At 45.5% G+C, this 19,118-nt stretch overlaps 1 protein-coding gene across 3 annotated transcripts in view; it reads right to left on the bottom strand.

The window, feature by feature from the left end:
• The window catches only part of Eif4e3 (eukaryotic translation initiation factor 4E family member 3), a 116,559-nt gene that overhangs the window by 79,619 nt on the left and 17,822 nt on the right, over positions 1–19,118 (bottom strand). For all 3 annotated transcript variants that reach the window (XR_003836917.2, XM_029478358.2, XM_021165100.3), the window contains exons 3-6: positions 10,338–10,432; positions 8,877–8,937; positions 5,838–5,904; positions 2,070–2,225 (exon numbers count right to left, since the gene is read on the bottom strand). Coding sequence is in view for 2 of the 3 variants with exons in the window: in XM_029478358.2 (XP_029334218.1) it covers positions 2,070–2,225; positions 5,838–5,904; positions 8,877–8,937; positions 10,338–10,432 (379 nt within the window). In the remaining variant the exon portion in view is untranslated. The remainder of the gene's footprint in view (positions 1–2,069; positions 2,226–5,837; positions 5,905–8,876; positions 8,938–10,337; positions 10,433–19,118) is intronic.

The raw sequence follows: 19,118 nt of genomic DNA, 5'->3' as shown, positions 1-19,118 counted from the left end.
GGATCCCCTAGCAAGACAAAGGTGGTACGAACTGGCCACTTCCAGCCTGGCTCACCCAGGGCTATCCCTCATCCTGGGAGCCAATTTCTGTCCAAATCACTTATACAACAGGTGCTGGCAACAGTGCCAAGTAAAGGACAGCCTGCTTCATGGCAAATAATACAGGGAATTCCATTTTTTTTTTTATTTGCACAGCCTGAGCTTTTAAATGTTAATGTGTGGCATTACAAAGCAGTTCTTTGCTTAGACCCGCAGCCAGTTCCTTCTGACTCACACAGGTGACAGTGCTAACTACCTGCAGGGTGTCTGTTCAGCTTTGATTCAGCTTGCCCGGGTGCAATTTCATTTCTCCTTGCTTGGTGTCTTCCTAACCCCGGTGCCTCTTTCCAGCCACCCCAACAGCTAAGCAGTGAACTGCCTGTCCCTGGTCGTTCTTAGGTGACTATGCCTTGGCCTTAAAGTCAGGCCCTAATTATCTAGGAGGATACCACCGACTTTACGCTGAGCTGCTGACCAGTTCGCTACCTGTCGATTCGCAGAACTGAAAAGCAGAAGGAACCTTGGAGATCATCAGAGACCAACCTTCTGGATACCCAGGTGAGAGAGGGAAAGCAGGGCATTGGTGACTGCTTAGGGTTACTCTGTACAAGAACAGGAAAAACCCAACGACCCCCCAACTGCTGTCTCCTCCTCTCAGTCAAGTGCTGGGCACATTCAAGTACAGGCCCGCTTGAACTTGATGCTAGCTCATGTTTCCTTGTGCAGTTTGTGCTGGTTATTTTTACAGACTTGAAACCAGAACACACATTGGTACCTGGGGTGAGCTAGAGCTGACATGTCCCTAAGGAACAGGAATGGTACCCATGCACCTGTTCTGCCTCCACCCTGCACAGCCAAGAGCAACGCTCCAGGATGCATTTTCTGTCTCTTTCATTTTAAACTTTCTATCATAATTCAGAGGATCAGTACCCCCTGAGTGCACAGAGTGAGGGATTCATCTCCCTGTGTGGACCCTGATTCGCTGAACTCCTCCCAGGGAGGCCTGGGTGTCCATAGATGCTATAACACTAGGGTAATCATAAATTTTGAATTTTAGCCTCTCGACAAGGACCAAGACTAATGAGACAATGATGACGTATATTTCAGAGATTCTAAGATGCCTCTGCTCTGTCCCCTGCAAATCTCCAAAACTCTACAATCAACACTTCATCCTGGTTTAACTGAAGACACTTGACTGATTTTTTTTCATTAAGTAATCAAATAATAGGGCATATTCTGCTCAAAAGCACCTTAGAGTCAATGAAATACAACAGTAAGAAAAAAATGGGTTAGCGACTCCCAGAACAGTTGGGGACATAGACAACCCATCATAGATGTGCGTGGGGCTGTTAATCACTTCCTGTAACTCACTATATCAAACACTGGTTCCAACACGCTAGGATGTTCTCATTATGAAAAAGATGAGTGTCTGTGAAGAGCACATAAAGGCGATGGACACACACCACAATGGAAACAATGGGTCCACACACTGTTCACACCAAGAGTTGTGTGCACTGCTGCATGGGAACTCTTGGTGACTCTGCCACAGTCACCACAATGAGGAAGGGGGTAGCATTTCAGGAGAACTGTCAGCCATCCCTGAGCTCCCCCATATGTTAGACATGGTAAATTCCTGTGTGGGAAGGATGCTCGACCATCTGCCTGCCAGCTCACTGGATGACTTTTCTCATTTGCTCTTATTATTACTCCCGACAGAATAGAATTCCCTCTGACAAATTTAAGTTCAGGTTCAACTATTTGAAATAATGAATACACTAATAATGAATAATAATAATAATGAATAATAATAATGAATGCTTGCACTTAGGCAAGAACAAAAAAATCTCATTTTAATTTTTGAAACTAAACTTGATTTTAAAAAGAAATACCCAAAGAGCGTTGTGTTGAATTGTGGTCTGTGTGAGTAGCATCTCGAGTGGTCCTGCCTTCGCCTCACTCGCAATGTGCTTCTAGCTCTACAAGTCTGACAGGAGAATCTCAAAAACAGCGATTGGAAATGGAGCACTTACGTTTATAAAACACTGCTTTAAAAGATATGTGGGGCAGGAGCTGGTGGATCTTCTCTAGCACAGTCGCTTCGCCCACTAGTGAGGCGTTGACATTCCACACCTGGACGACATCCTCTCGGTCCCGCACACTCACGCTAACTCCGATGATCTCGTCATCTGAGGGAAGAGGGGAAAAGGCAAGGAATGGGTAAATGCTGACAAGCTGGCCCGATCGCATCTATGCGCCCACCACTCTAGCTGTGAGTTACAGACAGGAAGGGGACCCGTGGTGAGTGACTGCTTCTGTGGGGGCTGCCGAGGGAAGTCAGTTCGGCACAAGCCGCAAGAGCCGCAGCTCAGCCAGGGATTCAGTAATCAGAGTGTTCAAGCCAAGTGAGTCTCCCAGATAAGGAAATTCTACCCTTTTTAACATGTCACCCAAAGCTTTCTGTCACTTTCTGACTCTGTTTGGATGAGACTTTTTTCTAAAATAGGTTGCATAATTCCCTGCCCTCTGAGAGCCAAGTAAACTCAGATGAACTTTGTGCTTGAAGTCTGGCCCTCTCTGTTAAGAGCAGTGAGACGTTCTGTGACGTCCTGCTAAGCTGCTGGATGCTTCGGGACTGTTGGCACGATCTGCTCCACATCTCTCTGGAGCCAGACTGTCCAGTGGCTCCTCTGCTCTGTGGGCATTGTCAGCTCTTTCCCTAGCTACTCTGCTCTCTGGTGCTTCCTTCTAGCCACCCCCTTATGAGTGTGTTGGACCAGGGGCTAAAGAGCTGGCAGCTACCTGTTAGCATGACAGGTGCACTGAGCATCTTCTGAGTGACGCTCTACTGTTAGCACCCAGCCAATGGTCATTAGGGATCAACCTATACTGACTAATAGAGGCTTTAGGCAGCATGGGTGCCCTTGAGCGTGGCGGCTGGAGGATGAACCCTCTGTACCCTCACACTCCTGTACAGCTGCCCTGTCCACACTAATTGGCAGCAAACTGACAGAAATTGAGCTTCTGACTCCAAGTTTTGCATGCTGATGACACAGTCAGGAAACAGAGACTGCTCTCCGCATCTGCGTACTCTGTGCCCATCAGCAGCATCCGAGGGAGAAGCATTAGCATTGCCAGTTAGGGATTTTATGTTAGTGGATACATGCTAATTTGCCATCGATCATAGGTTGAGATGTTCATGCCATTGGTTCTTCTGCTTGTCTCCTGGACATTAGGAGACAAGTACTGGCATACCCAGTCTGCGGAGAGAAACCATTTTCTGTGAAATAATTCCCCTTTCTTTTCCATTTCCCCCTTTCCTGCCTTCCTCTCTGCCTGTTTCCTTTATGCATTAATTTGATCAAGGCTATGGTGCATATTCTGACACCCTGTGAACATGTATAGAAGTGTTCAAAACCAGACAGAATTAGACTATGGTGTTCAAAGTTGGATTCGACCAACTTGGATGGCGTCTGACAAGGAAGAGAAAGAGGAGGGAAGGTTGGAGGACAAAGGGCATTAGACTTGTGAAAAGGACAGGATGACTTTGTGACTTGTTGCCAGGCTTCACAGCAATAATGCAGGGACATTTCTATGCATGCGCCTCATCCAAACCCAAGTTAAAACGAAAGCAAGACTGCATCTACTTGTGGCATCGCTCATCTCACCATGGGGAGAGGAGATGATAAATTTCATGTAAAAAGACAATTATTATATTAAAGAAAGAGGTGATCAAGTGTTCCACTCTCGAGAAGGGCAGGCCACTGGTCCAGTTTGCGGGGAGTCGTGAGTGTTCCCCAGTCCTATCGGATGATCCTTTCATACACTACTGGTATTGGGTGAGGTCGGCAGCAGACGCCAAACAGTGCCAACGGTCACTATTTCACTCTGGCTTGGCTTCCAGCAAGCAGGACAGGCTGAGCCCTTTTGCACAGTGTGGTAGAAGATCTTATGAGAAGGCAGGTATGTGATGAAATGCATAATGTTCCCATGGAGAAGCAGCCAGCCACACCTAGGCTGTGGCAGAGCCCTGGCAGCAGAAGACAGCGGGGCCAGGAGTTTGAAGAGGCTCTGTAAGTGAGGCTGAGAAAGAGTAGCTGGTTGCCTCAAATGACAGACCTGGTTAATAGAAGCGCTGAAGGTTAATAGTCAACTTTCTTGTCAGCCACAGAAGCATTGGCCTTCTCTCTGCTCGATACTGGGGCTTTACTACTCCTTATGACTATTCCAGGACTTCTGTGTTTAGAGCCACACACAAGAGTGCACTTCGGGCTGGGCGATATAAAGTTGTTAGCTTTTCTCCAGTAGAACAGAAGAGATCTGCACTTGTAAGCCCATTTCATATGAACACACACTTCGTTTGCAGTGAGCAAAAGCAGTGAGAACGGTGTTACAGAAAGTCAGAACAGGTGAGCACACCCCCCACCCCGCCCCAGGCAGGTGAAGGTCAGAGGTCATGGGTCTGTCAGGGTGACAAGGGCTCTCAGAGACAGCCTAAGTCTGGGTGCCAGCTGATAGTCCACAAAAAACAATATCAAAGCAGCAAATGAAAGCAGGTAAAACTCTGAACCAAAAGCAGCATAGAACAAAACAAAACACAACACCAACACCACCACCGCCCCACAGAACTTTAAGTGTGTCCTCAGATGCTTTGGAGAGCCCCAGAAGAAAAGAGACCCTGACACAAGCAATGAGCCCTCTCTGAATGGTTCTGTGATAAACACGATATAAACAAAAAGGGATCACAGAAGGGAAGAGAGGTGTGGGCGCCGCGGAGCTCATGGCTGGACACAGAGTCCACGGTTCCAGCTCCAACACACACAGATCTCAGAGGGGCTCTCTGAAGGCGACTCAGCATGTCAAAGCCTTCTGCAGATGCAAGTCTCTTGTTTCAACCTCAGCAAGAACAGTGAGACATTGTAGTCATCAAGAGTCAGGAGAACAGGAGGAAGAGGATAAGCTGGGAAGGATGAAGAAACCGTGCCTACTCACCCGATCCCACGAGGCATGGCAGGCACTGTCCCCCTCCTAAAGATGAGGCAGCTACAGAAGACCTACCACCAATCATGCTAGCTCACTGATAGAGATTTACCTTCTCCTTCTGCCTATTTATATTAGATGAATGGCTGCAACTGTTATGAGAGGAAATAATGTAGGCATACATACGAACATACCTACACACACACACACACACAGATTTATGTATGTTTTTATAGTTGTAATATATAGCCACCCCTTGGTATTTATGCAAGATAAATCCGACATCCCTTCCATACCATGACTATTTAAGACCATTATATAAAATGCCATTTGCACATAATACTTATTTAGGTATTTATTTTGGAGCAGTTTGTTTTTGCACACCAGGTGAGCACTCTCTCACCGAGCTGTATTACCAAGCCAAACTTATTTTTGAGTCATCTCTTTTCTACTTATAATATTTAAAGCGAATGCTGTGCAAGTTGTTTGCATTGCATTGCTTCTTGAATAATGAGTGTGTGCATGTGTTTATTACAGGTACTGTTCATGCCTTCTACTGGTTTTTGATCTGTGAATCCATGGATGCAGGATCTGAAGAAAGGAAGGGCTGACTGTACACACATATAAATATGCACATGTGCTTATATACACGAATCTCACACCAAACCCCAAGGCACAGAAACAAGTCTAAATTACATCACAGCTACAAAATCAATACCCTGCAGGCAAGCAGAAGGACCAGACATAAAATCAAAGGTCTGTGAATAACAAATATGAACCCAGCATACCAGGGTGTGGGCAAAGGGCTGTGGCCTCCCTACCTGCTGCAGCACAGTCTGTGAACTGCTCCCCAATGGTCGCTAACAACAATTCTTTCCAAACTGTGGACTAAACGTAGGAGAGAATAAAAAGAAAAACAAGGAAATGTTTAGGCAGTTATCACCAGGTGCTAAAGAGACACCAGCTCCCCACCCCCGTTGGAACCTCCAACTCATCAAAGTGAATATGTGCAATCATACATGGATAGGAGCACTGCAAATGACTGCGCACAGACACATGTGATCCAGGGGCTTCACTGCTAGCGAAGCTCCCACGAATGCCAGAAGAACTGGGGGGAGGGGGCAAGCCGTCAACTCACTTCATCTCCTGATGTCTTTTAACTCTCAAAGTGTACAAACCCATTACATTTGAGTGCCATTAGTAAAATCCTTCTCTTTGTTTTTCTCTTGCAGTTGATATGGTACTTAAAATGCCACCACTTAAGATGTTACTCCAGTCAAGAATGTTAAGAAACATTGTTATTTACTGAATGCCAGAGACTTGTAAAACTCCATTCACTGCTGACAGGTTATTTGCACTGAATGATAAATTTATGTACTATGGTTCATGCACAATTTCCCTGGAAGTGCATCCATTCTAGTCTGCCTCCTGCCGACGGGAAACATCAGCGCTCCTTCTATGAACAGGTACTAATGCTGTCAAGTGACGGGGATCCACTGGAAGGACACTGGAGGCTCGATGGCTCTCCTGGTTTCTCCCCCAGGAAAGGTCCAGGCTCCCCCTTGCCACGTTCCTCCGCTTTGAGGCCTCTCAGAGCTCAGTCTGATCCTAAGGAATTGCTCACTTTACTCTCTGTGACCTGAGCAGGCCATGAGCTGCCTCAGCTTCCATCTGGGAGCGAGTAACCACACAACTGACCTCAGAGGGATGCTGCAAGCATAATGTTTGCTAGGAACTGCTTCACAGAGTGACTGCAACGAGAGGGCTCAAGATTTAAGGCTGAGCCATAAATAGTGGCATGCATCCATATGCCAGGCGCTCAGTACACATTAACTGTAACAATGCTTATTATTACATTCTAACGAGCTTGCAGCAGCTGCTTAAGGTTTTAACCGAGGTGGTGTGACAGCATTTAAATGGGGAGCTGAAGGTGAACCTGTACTCCTAGAAAGGCTCAAGTCTTCTTTCCTAGACCTTTCCTTCTCCCATCGGTCCAGCTTTGATCTTGAGCTCCCTTGGTGATGAAGCTGGGGTGGGAGAGGATAGCATGGCGGGGTGGGGTGGGGTGGGGGGCTTCGGGCTTCTGTTGTGAATACAGGCAGAGCTCTGGCCTCCCAGAATTCTAATAGGAGGCTAAGACATGGAAGCCCATGCACCTGTCCAGACAAAAAGTGTATCATTGGTGCCTGCGTTTGGCCTTGTGAGCTGGCGAGGCGGGCCAGAACAAACGGCCTTGAGCAGTTTTCTCTGGGTGTGAGTACCACGGTGCCTGCCTTAGTAAGTTCCAAGTCTAGGGAGAGTAAAAAAGGCTCATAAATATACAAGGCTTCAGGGCTGTTCCCCATCACCCCCAAAAGAAACCAGCAAACAAGTAAAGTAACACACATGGGGTGGGGGAGCACTGTATCTTGCACTTCCTGTTTTCTGCTTGCTCTCTCTCAGCAGAGCAGAGAGGGTCACACACCTTGCCTGGCTCCCATTCAGCTCTGCTGTTTTCCAAGCTGGCAACTTAACAACCAGATCTTCAGCCCTGACCAGTGAATCTGAAGTGTGTGCTCATAGGGAGATGACTCCTGCCCACGTGTGTGGCTTCCCAGAAGTATTTCAATTCTTTGAGCATAATCGAGTGAAAGGAGTCAGAAAAAAGCCCATTTTATTTCTAAGGGTTTGTATTACTTATGTATTGACTGGGGTGTGCATTTGTGTTTGAGTAGGTGTGTGTTTGCGTATGTGTGCGGGGGCACGTGGGAGCCAGAGATTCTCTGATGTCCTCCTCAGTCACTTTTCCATCTTATTTTTTGAGAGTGAGGCTCTGAACTGAAGCTCACTCTTTTCCCAGACCACCTGCTGGCAAGTCCCAGAGGCGCTCCCGTCTCTGCCTCCCCAGCACTGGGTAACAGGTACTCACAGCCACAGGAAGCTTTTCCACGTGGCTCCTGGGGATTGGAACTCAAGTCCTTATGCTTCCATGGCAAGCACTTTACCAGACGAGCCATCTCCCCAGCCCCTATTTTTGTTATTTTACACAGGGTCTCACTGAATGGCACATTAAAACTTGAACTCATGAGTCTCTGGCCTCTGTTTATACCTTCTGTTATCAAAAGGACATTACTTCCATGCCTAGACCATTTTGTCTATTCTCAAATGAGTTTTGTCATTTCCCAGGGCTTAGTGGATGTTCATTTTTCAGGCTAATGATTTACTCCTGAAAAATCTAGATTGCTGAGACTTGCCCATCTCCATGAACCACAATGAATGGGGAACCCTTAAGTGTCCCCATTTTCCATTTCATGGTCCCATTGGTCTTTGGTCAGGAGGACAGAGTCCTTGGTGGGAAGTATTCTGCTCTCCTGTGGAAGATCAGTTTGTATGTGTTAGGCATGCCTGGTGAGGAAATTGCCATCATGAAGCTCCCAATGGCTCTGCTCTAAACCTTGATGGCTACATGACATGGGATGTCTGTAGATTCACAATTATACATTTTCAATCTTCCTTTTCTCTCTCTCTCTCTCTCTCTCTCTCTCTCTCTCTCTCTCTCTCTCTCTCTCTCTCTCTCTCTCTCTCTCTCCAAGGCTTCTCTGTGTTGCCCTGGCTATTCTGGAACTTACTTTGAAGACCAGGCTGAACTTGAACTCAGGGATTTACCTGCCTCTGCCCCTCTCCTCACCCCCCGAGTGCTGGGGAGAAAGGTGCGAGCCACAACACCTGGCTTTTTCAATGATACATGTTCAAGGTGATAGGATTAAGCGATCATCAGCAATGTCAGAAACGAACGTCTCCACCTAGGATTGCTCACTGAAGAACACAACACTCTCAAGCCCATGCCAGGCAGGTCTGGGAAATTATCAGCTGAGACCTACCGTGCTGTCCTTGGGAACTTTCATCTTCCACACGCCACCCTTCGCATTACTCTCCTCCTCCCTACATCAAAGAACAACATTTAAAGTTGTGCTCCGTGATGGAATATTTCTATTTCCATTTAACAATAGCTGGTGTGAAAGAAAGAAAAAAAAAAAAAGGCGCACAAGTGTTTATAAGTAAATGTCCCTCTGTTCTGTGATCATGAGCTGACTCTTCAGATGAATGTCAGAGGGAATGGAGATGAGAGAGGAGGCAACATGGAATTAGCTGTGACGGGGATGAATTGGGTGCAGGGTTACGAGGTCCTCCTTCTCGAGGAAGTGGTACCCAGGGGCTCCCTGGCATTCTGGGGATGGACAATTGGTGCAACTACTTGACAGGTATTCCAAAGCTTATTCATGATATCGTCTCATTTAACTTCCATGTAAACCTGGGGTCACAGGTTTAACAGGTGTTTGTGCGGCAGGCCAGGGTTTAATAGCCACTTCCTGCATGGAAAAGCATGCCAAGTTCCATGTAAGAGGGACTCAGGGAGGGCTGGTTCCAGACCCTAGCTGTGAAGACACACTACATTTAAAGATTCTAGCTTTGCTTATGAGAATATAGTTTCTTCCTCATCTCCGTGGTTGGCTAGGGATGGAGAGCTGACCTGTAGTGAGCCTGTGGTGGCTTGGAGAATCCCAACAACTGATAAGCTTGAAGGGTGTAAATTGCGGCTCACAGCTAGCAGGAGTGGTGGTACAGGTCTGTCATCCCTGAAGCAGAGAACGGCAAGTTCAAGGCTTATCACGGCTACAAAATGAGTTCATGGCAAGCTTGGGCAACTTTGTCAGACCTTATCTCAAAAAACAGGGTGTGTGTGTGGGGGGGTGGCAAGGATGTGGATGAAGCTCAATGGTACGGTGCTTGCGCAGCACAGGGCATAAGGCTTTAGGTTCAGTCCCCAGAGAGAGATCTGTCTTCGCAGGAATGGGAATGTCTGACTTAAAACCCAGCCAACAATGAGAAAGCAAAGGAAACATGAAGGAGAATGTCAGAGTCTGGATGAAACCTGGAAAACCAGATGTGGGGGACACCAGCCGTACCTGCGGACTTCTCAGTTACAGGTTTCAACTAAACTCTACTTGCTTTTTGTTTAGTTCAGGTTTCTACCATTCACTGAGCAATGAGCTGAGACAGACTCACATTCTCATTGTGAGTAAGTAACTGTGAAGGGTTAAATGATGTAAGGGTTTATTGGTATTAGAGGCTGAGCCTAGGCAAGCTAACTGTCCAGTGCCCTCATACTATATCAAGTAATTACAGCAGCTACAGGAGGCTCTTCTGAGGCTCTGGCCCTTGATGAGCAGGGCATGCTGGCTGCTAAGAGGCACACCATAGGCAAAATGAGTCCTCATGAGGGTCCCAGACATTTACATTTCCCTCCCACCTTGACCTCCAGGTGAACCATACACACTTACCAAAGTGGTCGCCTCTCTCCTCTCATTAAGTGATAACTACATCTCAAAGGCAGGTTGGTCACAGGAGGGATGTTATTGTATACACTCCAGAATATCTTTTAAAAAAAAAACAAAACAAAGCAAAACACTTTGTTTAACAAACCCAGTATTGATTAACTATGCCAGGACACTATAAAATTAATGTGTTAAAGAAAAATTGATTCTCATTAATTCCTAGCTACTTGGAGTGGATTTTTTTTCTCATTAGCTCTTCAAAATTCTTAATGCAGAACATGACAACATTGCTCCTTCTAGACATTAGGCTAGGCTGCATGTTTTAGAAAGCTGTTGTCATGAAGGAAGTATTCTTAAGCAACGTGTATACATAAAACTAGAAAGGTAACAGTGCACGAAGCCAGGACTGCGGTCAGTTGCTTTAGATTTATCTAATTTTATGTCGTAGGACTCTTTTGCTTGCATGCATGTATGTGCACCATGTGTATGCCTGGTGCTTTCAGAGGTCAGAAGGAGGTGTCAGGTTACCTGAAACTGAAATTATGAATGGTTGTGAGCCATCATTCAGTTGCTGGGAACCAAACTTGGGTCCTCTTCAGGAGCAACAAATACTCTTAACAACGGAGCCAGCTCTCCAGTCCTAAGGACTGGCATTAATAAAACAACAACAACAACTGTTTTTCATGAGACGTTTTCATTAACTATGTAGATTTCAGTTACTCCTGTCCCAAGAGAATGTGAGGCAGGTCTGTTAACCTAAAACCTTAATATATGTGGAGCCTAGGTCTTTTGTTTTGGAAGATTTGATTAGAAAGACTACAGAAAAAGCATGCTCTGTATTCTACATTTCAATATAATCTCATCTAAAAGCCCTCGTCGCTGGTTTGGAGAGATGGCTCAGTGGTGCAGAACACTCGTTATTCTTACACAGGACCTGGGTTCTCTTCCCAGCATTTATATCAGGTGGCTTGCAGTCACCTGTGACTCCAGTTCCAGGGGTTCTGACGCCTTCTCCTGACCTCTGTGGGCACACATCACTTGGTACCTACCCAAGTGGTACCCTGTGGGCAGGCAGGAGCACACATGTAAACATAAATAAATAAAAATGAAAGATCCTCATCAGTTCTAATTCCATCAGTTCTAATTCCATCATGAGCGGAGACTGGTGATAAATAAGCTGACCCTGTAAAACTCAGCTTCTCGAAACTGTAGGTCACGATCTCATGTGGGTTGCAGAGAATCTGTCAGGATGAAAAGGCTTCTAACAGGCAGCAACAAAATAGTGCAAAATTCAATGCTGAATGCACAACAAATCCGGAATATCCCACGGAGCGTTCGCCTGTGTCGTTCATGTGACTTCGCTACAGTCTTCTTTCTGAACACACAACGTGTGTACTTTGTGTGTGCTTTCTGTCACAGAATGTAACACTAATGAGCATGCCTGGACACCCACCCCTCAGATCTGGGACGAATGAAGGCTATCATGGCAGTATTTATACATACATATGAAATCGTCTGCCCTGCTTGATGTTTAATTTTGGAATATGAAGATGACTTTTAATACTTTCCTACCATAATTCCTCAGCATGCAACTCTCAAATTAGTATATATTTGGATTTTACTGTATTTGGTCTGAGGGATAGTGAGATAGCTCAGTAGTTAAGAACACTTGCTCTTTTTACAGAGGACCCAGGTTCAATTCCCAGCACCCACATGGCAGTTCACAAGCATGCATAACTCCAGTTCCAGGGGATTTGATGCCCTCCACTAACCTCCATGGACACCAGCACACATATGACATACATAAAGACAAAACATGCATACCTAGAAATGCAAAAAAATTAGCATGTCTAAGTTTTGAAGATTGTTTGCTTGTGTTTCACTGAAAAAAATTCATTAAATAAATTTTGGCTTGGGATTAGGACAGAATTTCAGATTTCTTTTGAAATGGCTGAATAAACACTTTGCCATTATGTAAAGTGGCATTCTCAGAATTATCATAGAATCAAATGTCTATCAAGTCTGAAATATTGCTGAGTGTGCTCTATGTCCTGTGATAGCAAATCTTCAGCTGAGCCGTATTCTTTTATATAAAAAAAATTACCAGCACCCATCCCATTAGTATGAACATTTGCTTTTGTCTTTAGTCAATGACAAAAGTATACATATATGCTATATATGATAACTGTTTTAAAACAAATATTCTCATGATATAGTATCCATAATTTTTAAAATGTGCATACCTAGTTTATATTCCTATAGACCCGATGTTCATATATATAACTTTGTTAGATACAAAGGTTCAGGAGTGAAGACAGTACCAGAAGCCCCTGTTCTAAAACACACACACATATTCTCAAGGGAAAGAATCTTGCAACAGATGTTCTGGCAGTTATGGTACTTAGCAGAGCCTTTAGTGTGATCATTAAAGTGCACTTCCTTGTAATGGACTCTGCCAGGAAGAGGTCTGTGGTGCTCTGCCTTGGGGCTGAGGGTGGAGGAAGTCAGAGGAATCACATTAGATGATTCTCTCTTGTTCTTCCTACAAGGATCTGAGAACAGTTCAGCAGCCAGGCCAGAGGTACCAGGAAGCAATATACAGGGACTTCAGGTCTTTGTCAAGGCAGCCCCCTGACTATATACACACAAATAAATGCACGTGCGCGTGCACACACACAAACACAAGCATCCAGAAATATACACGAGAGTGCGCACACACACACACACACACAAGCATATATAAATACACCCAGCTGAATTAACTGCAGAGATAGTAATAATGCACTGAAAGACGATCAAAGCCATATATATAAAGTATATGTGGTAGACTTATTAGTGGGGAATCTACTTCAGCACTTCAGGAGCCTTCTACTTAAATGGTAATTTTTGGCAATCTCAAAATTAGCATGGTGTGATAGTAGATCCTCTCACAGGCTTGTGTCCCTGTGGAGGGCTGATGCTCTCTGTCCATGCAAACTGTCAGATCTCTGCAACACCCCAGCTTCTGTCTGTGCTGCTGCTATGAGTAGGCAGAGCTGGAACTTCATCCCCCAAGTCCCTTTTTTAAACTACTAACCTATTTTCTTTGATGATGATACTATGTAGTTTTTTGCATGTCTTTTTCCAGTCTTAGAAGTCACAGACAAGACACGTGTAGAGTCACAGAAGGAGGGACACCTGTTGACAATGTCTTCCAACCAATCAGATGTCCTTTTCTCCACTTACTTTGGTGATGCACATAACTCCAGCCCAAGACTCTTGCTATGACATGGCAATGGTCTCTGCAGAATCCATGAACAAAACGATCCAGAAAGAAAAAGTCCCTTCTCAGAGAAGGCTGGAAGGATGCTGCTAACTGCAACCTCAGCTCTGAAGGGCAACAGTTCCAAAGCTCCTCCCATGGCCTCTCTGCCAGGCTCCTCCAGTTCTGACCTTTCGCCTAGCATTTGAAGTACTTAGAGAACACACACACAGCATGCATTTCTTTTTATCTCAGAAATGAGAAGAGGCCAGAGGACTCTGTTAGGGGTTGTAGCCTTGAAAGAACAAAAACAAGAACAACCCTGAGCTTGTTTACTTTGGTGAATCTGGCAGGAAGAAGGCAGACCATCACAGTGCAACATCCAGCTGAACTTGGAATTATCATTGCACGTGTCTGTGCCTGAACACAGAATGAGAGCAAAAGTTCCAAGTATGCCAGCGGGAAGGGACGCACTCAAAAAGCACACGGCACTGAACAGATGTTGCAAACCTCTCTCGTCTGTCAAGTACTTATCTCTACGTCTGGTGTAGAAGGAGCTTCAGGGAGGAACCTAGATCATCCCTTCGGGAGGCAAAGGACTGACCTGGTGCAAACTTGATGATTTGTAATGACTGTCTCCAAAACACCTAAATGTTACTAAAGGTTCAATCTTCTAAGTAGATTTCCAGAGGCACCAGGCTTACAACGAGTCCTCTTTATTAGCCTGTGACAGAGCACTTCAGTACAGCTAAGCACAATGCTTCTTTTTTTGTTGTTTTTGTTTTTGTTTTCTGAGACAGGGTTTTTCTGTATAGCCCTGGCTGTCCTGGAACTCACTTTGTAGACCAGGGTGGCTTCGAACTCAGAAATCCACCTGCCTCTGCCTCCTGAGTGCTGGGATTAAAGGTGTGCGCCACCACTGCCCGGCAGCACAATGCTTCTTAATGATAGATAAATGCTCCCAGTCCTGCAAAGCCTTAACGATCGAGCACCCAAGGGCCAGCAAAGGTCACCACATTGGCACCATCCATTCAGTTAACATTGCTGGGCACCAGTTGTATGCAGTACACTGTGATGTAACTAAGTTAATGTGGAAACACAGCTGTGGTCACAGGGGCCACTCACCGCTTGATAAGTTTTTAGCATCATGGCTCTCCTCCTTAAGGAACTGAGGCAGCCCAGACACTTGACCAGTGACATCTAACACCTGGATTCAAGGCACTGATTTTAGCTGTGCAATGCTGGCACATACCTTTAAACCTAGCGTTTGGGAGGCAGAGTAAGTTGGATTTCTGTGAGTTTGAAGCCAGCATGTTCTACGGAGTGGGTTCCAGAACTGCTAGGGCTACACAGAGAATCCCCCCCCCCCGTCTCAAAACAAAAACAAAACAAACAAAAAGTACTGGTTCTCAAAAAGGTCAAACAGTCATCAGATATCCCACTCCACTCCACCTCTATGTGTGCAGTAGGAGTACCACGCCGCCACCCTCGGGTGAGTCAAAGACAGTACACCGACAGCAACAGGAGATCTACAGAAGGAAGACATGGCTTCCAGTCACCAAATATGGCATTCTACTGGTTGCAGTTAGAGCTATCCTGACAGTTTTCTGCCACAGAAAGCCATTCATTATCAGTAAAGTTCACAAATCCACTCTTCCGTTTCTATCTGAAGTGCTCTGAAGCATGAGAAAGGATAAGTCTTGATAGGTCTTAGAAAGATGCTACATATTGTCAGAAAGGTACATGTGTGTCTTATAAAACAAAAGAAAAATAAAGCCGCCCACAAATGATCCTGGAAAGAAGGAAGTGGGGAAGGCAGGGAAGGCAGCGTAGTGGCAGGCAAGCGGTTGTCAACTTGACCGTGTCTGCAATGAACTAAAATCCAGAAATGGAGGGCATGCCTGTGAAACTTTTGTTTTGTTTTGGTTTTGGATTTTTTTTTTTTGGTTTGGTTTGGTTTGAAGTGGATGTATCCATGTCTAGTCCAGACCACTGAAATGAAAAGACATATATCGTTTGTTTGTTTGTTTGTTTGTTTGTTTTGAGACAGGGTGTGTCTGGTAGCCTTGGCTGTCCTAGAACTCACTCTGTAGACCAGGCTGACTGCAAATTCACATAGATCTGATCGCCTCTGTTTCCCAAGAGCTGGACTAAAGGCAAGCAACATCACTACCCCGAAGCACATCTTTGATCCAGATCTTGAGGCTGGAAGTCACACCTTTAATTGGGGCCATTACGTCTGCTGGCAATCTATATAAGGACACAGAGAAGATAGAAGGTTTCCCTCTTTGCCTGCTTGTCCTTGCCTTGCTAACACATCCACTCCTTTACCCACAGTGAAGCTTGCTTCTTTTGAGATTCCAGCATATACCCAGGCTTGTGGACTGAGCAAGTACTAGATTCTCCGACCTTCAATTTACAGCAGGTCACTGTTGGATTAGCTGGACTGCAGCCTGATGTCAGCTCTATAAATTCCATATGAATATTATATAAGTCCCATTACTCTAGAAAACCCTGACTAACACAGGAGGGAATGAGGAAGAGAAAAATGAAAGGGGGAAACAGAGATGAAGAGAGGGAGGAAGGAGATAGGAGAAGAGAAGGGGAAAGTCAGGAGAGGGAGCAAGGGAGAGAGGAGAAGGAGTGGAGAGGGAGAAGGGAGATGGAAAAAAGAAGGAAGAGAAGAAAAGGAAGAGAGGGAGGAAAGAGGGAATGGTCCTGTTTTCTTCAGTGCTGCAGCACAGGTAGAGCTGTTTCCCAGTGAAGAGCCTCCAGGGCTGCCTACCTTCTGAGTCCCAGGCACTTACAGAGAGAGACTGCTCAGAGCTGAGAGTGTAGCATGCATGGATGTTTTTAACTCACAGCAGAGTCCAGGCTGAAAGCAGAGAGCCGAGGGTTTGCAAATGGTCACACAGCAGACAGAAGACTTTGTTTACTTAGTCTGAGCTGAGGAGAGTGGAGTCTGAACCATAAGAAGGGGGAGGGGGGCAAAGTCTGGGGAACCCCTAAGCAGAACAGTGTATAGCTGTTTCCTGGGTACCGCTCATAAGGCTGAAGTTACTGCTGCAGGTGTAAAGGACAGGAGAAGATAAGACACCAGCAGAGGAGTCAGTGTTCTTTGAAAAATAATTTCTTTTATTGTATGTTTGGCCCAGAGTTTTGCCTATATGTAGATCTGTGTACCATATGACTGCAGAGACCACAGAAGCCAGAAGAGGGCATCAGATTCCCGTGAAACTAGAGTTACAGATGGTTATGAGTTGCCATGTAGGTGTTAGGAATCGAACCCAGGTCCTCTGGAAGAACAGCTAGTGATCTTAACCATGGAGCCATCTTTCCAGCCCCATGGGGGGGGGGCTATTCTTGCTTCAGGGGCTTGCCACAGCTTCAAAGCTCCTTTGGCTCTAGGATGGTAAGTGAAGGTAGGTAACATTCCTAACTCCCAGCCTCTCCTCTGCCCTGTTGGAGAATGAGGTTGGCAGAAAGCCTACGGGCAGTGAGAGCTGAAGCTCGGATGTGTGTGCACCCAGTAGAGGCCATCATGGTCTGAGGAAAGGTGATGGGCAGCTGACATGTGCCAGGTGTGCTTCTACAGTTCACGGGAACAGGAAAAAGGGGCAGAGAGGTGCCCTCAAAAGACTTAACATTGGAAGACTCCAAGTTCTACATTAGAAGTGACTAAATTACTTGTCATTTGTAAACAAAATTTTATTCACTTCTCATCCACACCTCTGCAACACACATAATAGCTTCTAAGTACACAAACAGGACCAGGAGGAAACTGTCTTAATTCTAGCTCGACCTAACTGGGTTGTCACTATAGATATTGGTTTCATTATACTTCATCTCCATCAACCCTGACTTATGAAACCTTTGAGATGGGACAGTTCTTGTTCCTCAGGCTTTGGAAAGAAATCTGACTTAATGACCTTTAATAGCACAACACAATCAGGTGGTCTAACCTCCAGACAGGGGACATGCACTGCTCTTTAGAACAAATAAAAATTATTAAGTGCACGTGTGTGTGTGTGTCCATGTGTGTATGTATATGCACATACGTGTGGTGTGTGTGTGCATGTGTGTGTGTACATGCACATACGTGTGGTGTGTGTGTGCATGTGTGTACATGCACATACATGTGGTGTGTGTGTGCATGTGTGTACATGCACATACGTGTGGTGTGTGTGCATGTGTGTATGTATATGCACATACGTGTGGTGTGTGTGTGCGTGTGTGTGTACATGCACATACGTGTGGTGTGTGTGCACGTGTGTGTGTATGTATATGCACATACGTGTGGTGTGTGTGTGCATGTGTGTGTATGTATATGCATGCACTTATAGAGGTCAGAAGATGTGGTATTTGGTTCTCTCCTCCCATCATGGGGGTTCCTGGTTTGAGCTTATGTAGTCAGGTTAGTTGGCAAAGGCCTTTACCAGCTGAACCATCTCATGGGCCCATACCCTATTGTACTACATAGGATGTTCATAGTTTTTTTTAACTTTAGTGGGATACACACACACACACACATAACACATAAAATTTATAAAGATGTTCTTGTTTTGAAGAATGATGCAGAAATTCCACTTACAGGAAAAAAAACCCAACAAGTTTCTGTTCTTTGAAAATTTTAGTACTAAGTTGTCTATGGGATGCCCTGGATAGAACACAGGAGAGAGAAGATCAGGAGGGCATGAAATGAAGGTGACAGCACAAACTACCGAAGTTTGGTATGGAATTCTGTAAAGGGTTGCTTTAAGAAGTCAACAGACAGCCAATGCTGAGAAATGTGCTACCAGCCAACCCTCCCAGCAATCACACGGCATTGGTAGCTCTTCGTTTTCCCCTAGGGTAGACTGGGCATGCTGAGAAACCATGTTCCATTCTGAACTTCGCTCACTGAGGATGCAGAGACATGAGAGAAATGGGCAAAGTCTATATAAGTCCAAAAAGTGGCAAGCACAATGTGCTGTGGCTACAGCAAATGCTCCCAGCAAGTGCTCCCAGCAGAGGTGGGCATCCTCTGGATGCCTCTCCTGCTCCATCCACCCCACAGGGGAAGTAAAAGAGAGCTGACAAAGAAGCAAAGGAATGTCCAGCCTTAGAGAGTCCACGATCAGCTGTTCCCACTGAAATTCTGGGTCACATGACACCCAGCCCCAGTTCCCCAGCTCATAAAAGAGGATAATTTTCTACTACTCACACCACATGGATGGTTTTTAAATTTCATCAAAACATACATGGGGACCCAAATATAGCTGTCTCTTGTGAGACGATGCCGGGGCCTAGCAAACACAGGAGTGGATGTTCACAGTCAGCTATTGGATGTATCACAGGGCTCCCAATGGAGAAGCTAGAGAAAGTACCTAAGGAGCTAAAGGGATCTGCAACCCTATTGTTGGAACAACATGATGTACTAACCAGAACCCTGGAGCTCTTGTCTCTAGCTGCATATGTATCGAAAGATGGCCTAGTCGGCCATCAATGGAAAGAGAGGCCCATTGGACTTGCAAACTTTATATGCCCCAATATAGGGGAATGCCAGG

The sequence above is a fragment of the Mus caroli genome, unplaced genomic scaffold, assembly GCF_978045245.1.
Source record: "Mus caroli unplaced genomic scaffold, Mus_caroli_1 scaffold_7, whole genome shotgun sequence".
NCBI lineage: Eukaryota > Metazoa > Chordata > Mammalia > Rodentia > Muridae > Mus > Mus caroli.
Note: the sequence above shows the minus strand (reverse complement) of the source record. Positions and strands in the feature narration are given on the sequence as shown.